This window comes from Otolemur garnettii, unplaced genomic scaffold (assembly GCF_000181295.1).
Source record: "Otolemur garnettii isolate 467f Iridium unplaced genomic scaffold, OtoGar3 scaffold00106, whole genome shotgun sequence".
NCBI classification, from domain to species: Eukaryota; Metazoa; Chordata; class Mammalia; order Primates; family Galagidae; genus Otolemur; species Otolemur garnettii.
Window position 1 is genome coordinate 1415336 of NW_003852501.1, and position 8581 is coordinate 1423916.

Genomic DNA, 8581 nt, shown 5'->3' on the forward strand with positions numbered 1-8581 from the left:
GCTGTGCTATGGCTGTGCACAGCTTCATCTGGTTGTCTCTCACATGCAGCCAAAACTAAGTGGAAGTGGTTCTTTCAGAGGGAGTTCCTCGGTCATGGTATGTTGTACCTGCCCACATGGCCATGTGGTTCCATCTTCATCTTGGTTATTGGGCTCCGTCCTCTGCACTCACCTTACCATCAGCTTTCTGCAGGTGAACTCAGGTGACCGAACCACCACATGCACTGGAGACCACAGTGGGGGTATAACAAACCCCCTTTCTGCTCAGCTTCTTGGGTGACCCTTTTAGCAGTGGCCTTTGGGGGCTTGTAAATGGGATGCCCCACAAGTCATCAGCACAAGCAGGGGCTTACTGCAAGCCAGGGGCTCCTCCAGGCACACCATAGGGCCTCCCCTAGGCCAGCAGGCAGCCCTTCCAGGGAAAGGCAGAGGCTTCACCTGTAGCCCAAGTGAAGGAGATGTATGTGGTGGGCTACCTGCCTGGGCTTGTGGCTGGCAGCAGGAGCAGGGGGACTGGGCCACCAGGAATGCCAATGGTGGTTAATGGCCACTTGCGGATGGCAGGCCTGGCGGGGTGGGAGCTTCTCTGTCCCCACAGTGCTAAGCAGATAGACCTATAGTGGCAGATCCCTGGGAAACACTGCCTGTCTGACCTGTACAAAGGCAATGGGAGAACCTGACAGCTTTCCTCAAGTCTGCCCTCCTGATGGGGAAAATACCCTCTGGAGAGATTAAACCGGCACTGAATTCCTGCTTCATCCCCAAATCGATGTGAAGCCAAGTAACATGGGTGCCAACTAGACATCTAACCTCATCACAGGACTTGCCTCTTGCTTTACAATTCACATTTAGGGCCCCGTCCTAGCAAACTAACCCATGGGTCTAAGCGGCATTTCATCAAAAATGTCACTTTCTACAAACTCACTAAAAGCTGAGCGAGGCGGGACTCATAGGAGAGGAAGCCTGGAGAGTGCCCTCCTGCTTCTGCGATGGCGCTGATCTCATCCCCGCATCCCGCACAGGTGTCCAGAAAGCCCCCTCCCTTGTCCCTCCTGTGCTGCCTCCTCTCTGCGTCCCTGCAGCTACTGGTGGTCCTCAGGCTGTAGGAGGAGGTAGGAAGAGCTGATGTCACACCTGGAGTTTGCAGGGAGGAAACAAGTGAATTGTTTGGCCATTTCACAAAATAGTCTCTCAGGTCCCCTTTATATATTATAGTCTTGTCACATGAAACTTAATCAAAGTACTCTCACAGGTTGTGTATCCCAAATTCAAAATCCAGAATGCTCCCAAATCTGAAACTTTCTGAGTGCCAATGTGAGATAGTGACACGTTTGATTTCTGACAGTTCAGTGTATAGAAACTTTGTTTCATGTGCAAAAATGAAAATATTGTATAAAAATATGTTCAGGCTCTGTGGGCAAGGTGTGTATGAAACAAATGAATTTCATGTTTAGACTTGGACTTCATCCCCACAATATCTCATTATGTGGGTGCAGATATTCTCAAATCTGAGAAATGTCTGTACCCCCGAGATGGTTCTAGTTTCAAGCATTGCAGGTAAGGGATATTTAACCTGTTTAGTGCTTGGGAGAGTATTTTTGGGATCCTGCTCTGAAGGAGTTGGAATGGAAGTTATAGTAACGAAATTGTCTTTGTAAAGAAACTCATTTCTGTGCCCCCATCTTCTCCGTGTAGGAAGGAGTAGTGTCTCCTGTCGACCTTGACCTGGTCATGTCAGAAGGGCTGGGCATGCGATATGCGTTCATCGGTCCCCTGGAGACAATGCATCTCAACGCAGAAGGTATGCTGAGGGGCTGAGATGGGGGTCTGTGCTATTTAGTGTTCCTGTGGGTCTTCTAAGTAGTCAAATTTGCCTTTGCTTATGACTGAACAGAGACAGCAGCATCTGTAGGAGATGATAGTTGGTCCTTCTAACTCACAGATGCGGCTGGGCCACACAGCTCTGTATGGAGGTGTAAATCCACACTTAATTTGTGTAGCTCAGGGCTCCGTGTACTGAGAATGCTCAGGTGACAGCTCAAAGGAAGAGAGGCAGAGCCATTAAGAGACTTCATGGCATGTCATCCAGCCTTGCAGAAGGGAAAGTTGTATTTTCCTAAGGAAGATGAGGAAATTCTTTACAGAGGCAGGAAAAAAAGACAGGAGTGCTGGCTGACTTAACCCATGGGAACCTCTGCTGGATATATCTTCTGCCTAAATGTGAGCAGCTTCTAAGTCAATTGGTTGAGCCCCAGGTTTCCCTTCCCTTTCCAGAAGCCCAGGGAACCCTGAAGAAGGTGATTCCATAGGCAGGGAACTGGGGTGGGGCAGGCCAGACTTCTGCCCAGAAGCCACCTCCAGCAGGCCTAGCGGGGGGAGTAGGTCTGAGCCAGAATATGGACAGCTTGAAGGACGAGAGGCTTCCAAGAATGAAATTCCATCAACTGGATTTTAAGCAATCGAAAAAGAACTTCATTTGAAAAACCAAGCAACAAAACTATATCATAAGATAAATTTCAAAAGCTATGTATAAAAATCTAGAAATATGTCCCCTGCTTTTCTGTGTTATCATAACTTCTACAGTTATGTAAATTAGTAATCCTAACCTGGAAAACATGTCGAAGGAGAAAGAACATGGAGCATTTTAACAGAGAATATTGAGAAACTTGGACTTATCCGGAAAAAGGTGACCAGAGGAGTCTGTGGACACCTACCTGTCCGTCCATGTCTTTTTTTTTGAAATTTTTGGCTGGGGCCAGGTTTGAACCCACCACCTCTGGTATATGGGGCTGGTACCCTACTCCTTTGAGCCACAGGTGCCACCCTATCGGCATCTTTTGTGAGAGTGGAACTGGAGCAAGAGACCCTGCTGGCAGGCAGACGGACTTCGGCTCAGTACCGGGCAGGGGGAACTTTCTAGTAACTGGACTGATATCCAGAGGGAGGGATGCCCTGTGCAGCCTGGTTACCTGCCTGTGGGACATTCAGATGTTGAGAGGAAACTCATACAGTGAGGGAGGTGTTGGTCAACCTCTTGTTGGTTGACTTCAGTTCTGTAATTCTACACCATCAACTTCCACAGTAAATGAAATATACCTCCCAGTCCTGAAGAATTCAGGACATTTTGCTAGGCATGTTCCCGCACACAGGAAGTGCACATGTGACTTCCTGAGTGGACTGGCCATGTGTGCCCTACAGATGCCTCCCACCCACCACTGTGAGTCACCTGACCATTGAACTCTGCCAAGAGCACCTGAAGGTGCCAGCAAGGATGACCACTGACCAGAGGGCCCCATGTGGACAAGGGGCCCTCACACAAGCAAAATGAGTTTTGAAGTATCATTACATAAAGCCTCGGATAATTCCAATGGTTTTTAACCAGAACCTTACAAGTGGTGAGGATATTTAGGCATTTGAAATGTATACAGACTCTGCCTGTTAACCACCAAGTTTTTCTTTTTTTTTTTTTCCCTTGAGAAAAATAAGATAATTGAGGTATTGTGAGAAATCGATAGGGAGAGAACTGAGAACAGCTTTGACTTTCAAACAAATAGAAACAGAAGCCAATGAAACCAGAAACTCAAGAATCAAGTGAGGTAGCCGGCAGGATGGGGGCCCGTAATAGTTTCAAACACAGCAGGTATGATAAGAAAACCTAATTGGCTTAATATGATCGTGCTGGACGGATGTAGTTTTCCACTTCAGAGCATTCCAAAGACCAGAGCTAGACAGTTATAAGATCTGGCTGAGAACCATGGAAACGTTCATTATTCCTCACAGTGTCACCCAGAATAGATCAAGATTGGAGTTGGGAGAATTTTTCTTTTTTCTGATATTGTTTACATAAAGCCAGCATCTCAGGTGAAGGGTGCTTATTAGTTTTAAAAAGCTATCATTTATCTAGAACTAGTTCAAATATTTTAGAATTCTTTTTCAATCTATGAAAATAGTTCCTAGGAAACAGGAGGCCAACGTGCTTGCTTTGCCTTTTGGCAACTTTTTAAAAGCACCCGCTAAGGACAAGCACTCAGAATACTGGTACTGGCCAGTGGAGTCAGTCGACCTGGCCCCTTCCCTGGCTCTCCCACCCAAGAGCTTGGGTAAAATACTTAAGTTCAGTGCACCTCAGTTTCCCCATCTGTGAAATGGAGACACAGTAGTGACTACCTCACAGAGGTGATGTGAGATTGAACCACATTTATTTAGTCCTTAATAAATGTTGTCTTCATATAGAGTTTTGTCATTTTAACTTACTAGTTTCCTAGATTTTTTTTTTATTGTCCCCCAAAGATTCACAAGTGCATGAGAGAGAAATACAGGATGAATACAGATGAGGGCATTTTTTTCTGTGGAGGAGAGGAACCCCTAGAGCCGGGTACCTGGAGCTTCACTGCCTGGTTTATGTCTTGGGTAAGCTTTAGACTGGCAAGTGGGCAGTGAGAACGCTTCATCTCATCCCCTGGGGGCTGTTTGGGCCCCTCTGTGTTTTGTTCTGCTTAATGAGGATATCTCAGAATCTGGCCGCCCTTGGAAATCACCTCCAGGGGAAGAGGATGTTTACTTACCATTTTATCTCACCAATTTCCTCTTATGTGTAGACACTTGTCTTTTTTTAATAGAGGTTCCTATACCTGGTGGTTTGGTTCCTTTGTGGGCAGCTGTTGTTTGCAGTGGAAACAGCTGGGCTGATGAGGCTGAGATGTGGCAAGTTAGGGACCCCAGATGAGTCCCCCCTCAGGTAGGAATTCAGTCCTGAGCACTTAGATAATGCTCCCCTGTGCTTTGAGGTCTTTTCATCTTCCTTAATGAGGTCTGGGAAACCCTGTCTCTTAAATGCGGGTGAATTAGGAGGTGGGGGCTCATAAGCTGTGTGCAAACCAGATTCCTCCAGCGTGGGTAGCAATTAGGATTCCTCAAGAAACTGAACATCCAGAGGGTCTCCCAGCAGGTGTGTCCCCCTGTCAGGTCAAGGCTATCCCAGGTCCCTACTCCACAAATGGGAGCTTGAAGGTGTCCAGCCTTCAAGTAGGACCTCAGGTAGGCTGAGGCTCTGGAAACCCAGTGCCTCATCCTTGGGGCTCACAGCTGAAGAATCCCAAGTTAGGAAGCAGCAAGATAAGCCAAATCTAATCTCATGGGAATCAATTCTTTTATCCATTTATTTTTTTCTTTTTCTACATAAGAATCCCTTAAGAAATTATGTTCTTTGTCTTCTAAAAAGCTAAATTCTACCAGGGTTAGAATTGGGGGAACAGCGCTTGAAGGGGTGTGGAAGCATAAAGGGAAAATATGGGAAGGCCAGGTTGGAATAGATAGGGGAAGTGGGTGTGCTACATTTTCCCATTTCTGTCTAAATTAGAATGTAGGAGTCATTCCCACTCAGTTCACCTCTCCTGGTATAGAAAAGCCAAAATTATTGTTGAAAATAACACCTCTCTAAATAGAAGGGGAGGTGTTGCAAATAAGTCACAGTCATAAATTTACTGGGACTTGGTTGTAAATAATAAGGCAGATTCAGGTCCTGAGTCCACACCACTGTGCACTCCCTATGTTTGGAGCACCGGGAGGCCACACATGCATCACCGTGAACAGGTGGTATGGCCTCTCATCCTCACCTCACCACAAACAGAAGGGCTCTTCTTTCCAAGAGTCCAAAGTCTATGTTAACATAAGAAATTTTTGATTTGTTTTTTGAGATGGGTCTTGCTGTTTTGCCCAGGCTGGCCTCAAACTCCTGGACTCAAGCAGTCCTCCTGCCTCAGCCTCCCAAGTATGGGGCTACAGGTGCATGCCACCATGCCCACTGTTAAGATAGAAATTTTAATAGGTTTCCTAAACAATTTAGGAGAGATTATGAATTGTACTGTAAAGAGTTCTGCCACGCTGTCTTCTGTTTTGTTAAATGTTCCTATACAACTCTATGAATCTGATAAAAGGCAATAGGGAAAGAAAGTTCTAGAAAGCCCTTCAGAGATGTGAATGAGTTCACAGAAGAGTGAAAGGTGAACACTTGTTTGAGAATGCAAAGTAATCCAGAGGGAAGGGTGGTGCATGGATCGAATCTGTGGCCTATAGCTGCTGCTCAGGTGGTGGGGAGGGGACTGAGGGGAATCTCAAATCCTCAGGGGACCTCAGGAGAGCTGTCACTTTTCCATAGGTGGGGGGACAAGCAGCTGGGGAACCTGCTCACTTTCTATTCAACTTAGTTCTTGTGTCTCTGTCCCCTACCCTAAAAGGAATAGACTATATTTGTGTCTAGATTTGTCATTCTTAGTTTGAATAAACAACTAGAAAATGTGAAGTAAGCAGTTTCTGAAGGGAGACCAAGGTATGGCTGTTCTCTTCTCCAGAATTGCTGAGCCATCTGCGATCAGGAGCCAGTGCTGGGACATTTAGGGAGCCTTAGCAATTCTGCATTGCCAAGTTAACGTTTTCTAAATGAAACCTCTTCTTTTCAAAAGAGAGTATCCACCAGTTAGTTGCAGGTGCTACTGTCACACAACTTTATATGTTTGAATTTTTTTTACCCTTCAAAATAATTTCTCAGGGAATTTTTGCACACAGAGAGGAGGAGGAAAACTGTTTGAAACAAAATTGGAACCCAGTTAATTTAGGCTTTAATGTCTGTGTAGGTCAATCAAAACCAAGCCCAAAAGGTATTTGTCTTTTTCCTTTCCTTTCTTTTGTTTTTTGAGAACATGCAGCATAGATTGCTTTTTTGTTGTTGTTGTTGTTTTTGCAGTTTTGGGCTGGGGGCTGGGTTTGAACCTGCCACCTCCCGTATATGAGCCACAGGCGCTGCCCAGCATAGATTGCTTTTAGTTTAGGTTAATCATACACAGTCTTTGTGGGGTAGGGGATAGCCAAGTCCAGATCGCGACAAAGTCTGCAGTTTCATCTGTTCCCTGGTTACTGTATGAAGCCAACCCACCCACTGCTGAGTCTTTGTGATTGTGAAAGATGTTGGAAATGGACCAAAGGCAGCTGGCGGGCCTGTCTGGGCTTTATCCATAGGAGGAGAAGGATGTAGTTAACCTGAGCCCAGCACGAAACCCTCTGAACAAATTTTAATTTGGAGTTATGGGATATTCTTGCTGACATTGTGGATTCTTGCTTTCTTACAATTTCAGGTACGTTAAGCTACTGTGACAGATACAGTGAAGGCATGAAACGTGTCCTAAAGACTTTTGGACCCATACCAGAGTTTTCCAGGGCCACGGCTGAGCTGGTTAACCAGGTATGAGACCCCCTGCAGAGAAGCATGCAGGCACAGGCCTGCCGTTGGTGGGCCTTCACTTGTAGCCAGAATCTTGGCCCTTGAAATTGATGGTTCTTCACTCCTAACCTTGTCTGTGCATGGTTCCATCATGTCACCAGAACATCTTAAGAGCACTATGACAAGTGAACCAGTAATTTATCCTGACTTACCTCCCAGGGACTGAGGTCTCTAAAGGTTTGGAAGAAAGCTTATGATAATTGAGGATTGAGTCCCTTTGGTCTTTGAAAGCAATTTATGAGCTGTGTCCAGAAATAGGAACATCTTCATGCTGCTCTGTCTCCTCTTGCTCCTCCCAGGCCCTGTGCAGGAAGGTTCCTGATGACCCAGAGCACTTAGCTGCCAGAAGGCAGTGGAGGGACGAGTGCCTCATGCGACTCTCCAAGCTGAAAAGTCAGATGCAGCCCCAGTGATTGTCTTGTAATGTGACTGCCACTCCTCTTGTTGGAAGTCCTATGTGGGGAAATTAGGAGCCCTTAATCAGATCTTCTGACAGATTCGGAGCTGCTGGGCTGGGCCAGGTGGTCTCAGTTACTTTGGATCTTAGCCCGGGGCTTGGATGTTGCAGCAGCACTTGGGTTCTGAGAGTTGTGGATTTCCTGCCACCTGGCAAAGTTTGAGGATTATCACCTTTTATGTTCAGCATGATTACATGTGGCTATATTTTATCGCCAGTGATCGTAGTTTCATTTGAACCTATGACAGAATATATCCATAATTATTTTCTGATCTCTTTCTGAGTACTCTCTGGTCTTGCATTTATGAGGCAACTACTTTGATTTTGTTAATGATTATTCTGAATAAAGCTTATAATCCCATAAAGACGTTCTTGTTCTGCTTCTTCCTGAGAAAGTCTGTCCATCCTGATGGCTGCTATATTTCAGAGTCACTTTGCTCTGGGTCCTTTGTCATTCAGCTAAAATCCAGCAGTTTGGGCCAATGTTTCCCAGAGTAGGAGCCGCAGTGCCCCGTGGCTCTGTGGTCAGATGGTGTGTGGGAAACGCCATCCACTCCCAGCCTTTTGACACTGCCACATCTGTAGCAAAGCAAAAGAGCCAAAGTTCTATAGGAAAGGTGTTATTGCGTCTGACATTCCATCATCGGCTTTCTTTGATGTGAGGCCTTTTCCTAAATGCTCTAGTTCCCTAAATACTCTGGAAGTAACAGCACAGGTACCCTCATCTCTGTGGCCACATGAATCACAGTGACTTTGATCACCCAATGCCAGAGAAGGTTCCCCTGATAGCTGCCAGCCTTTAAGGAGACAGCTCTACCTGGTAGGGAGATGCCTTAGGGCCAGGGCTC

General features: G+C 46.0%; 1 protein-coding gene across 1 annotated transcript in view; it reads left to right on the top strand.

Annotated features, from left to right (window-relative positions):
• The window catches only part of CRYL1 (crystallin lambda 1), a 109604-nt gene extending 101516 nt beyond the window's left edge, over positions 1-8088 (top strand). Inside the window, exons 6-8 of the mRNA XM_012809513.2 lie at positions 1696-1801; positions 7131-7237; positions 7576-8088. Of these exons, the coding sequence (XP_012664967.2) occupies positions 1696-1801; positions 7131-7237; positions 7576-7689 (327 nt within the window). The 3' untranslated portion in view covers positions 7690-8088. The remainder of the gene's footprint in view (positions 1-1695; positions 1802-7130; positions 7238-7575) is intronic.
• The last annotated feature ends 493 nt before the right edge of the window (positions 8089-8581 follow it).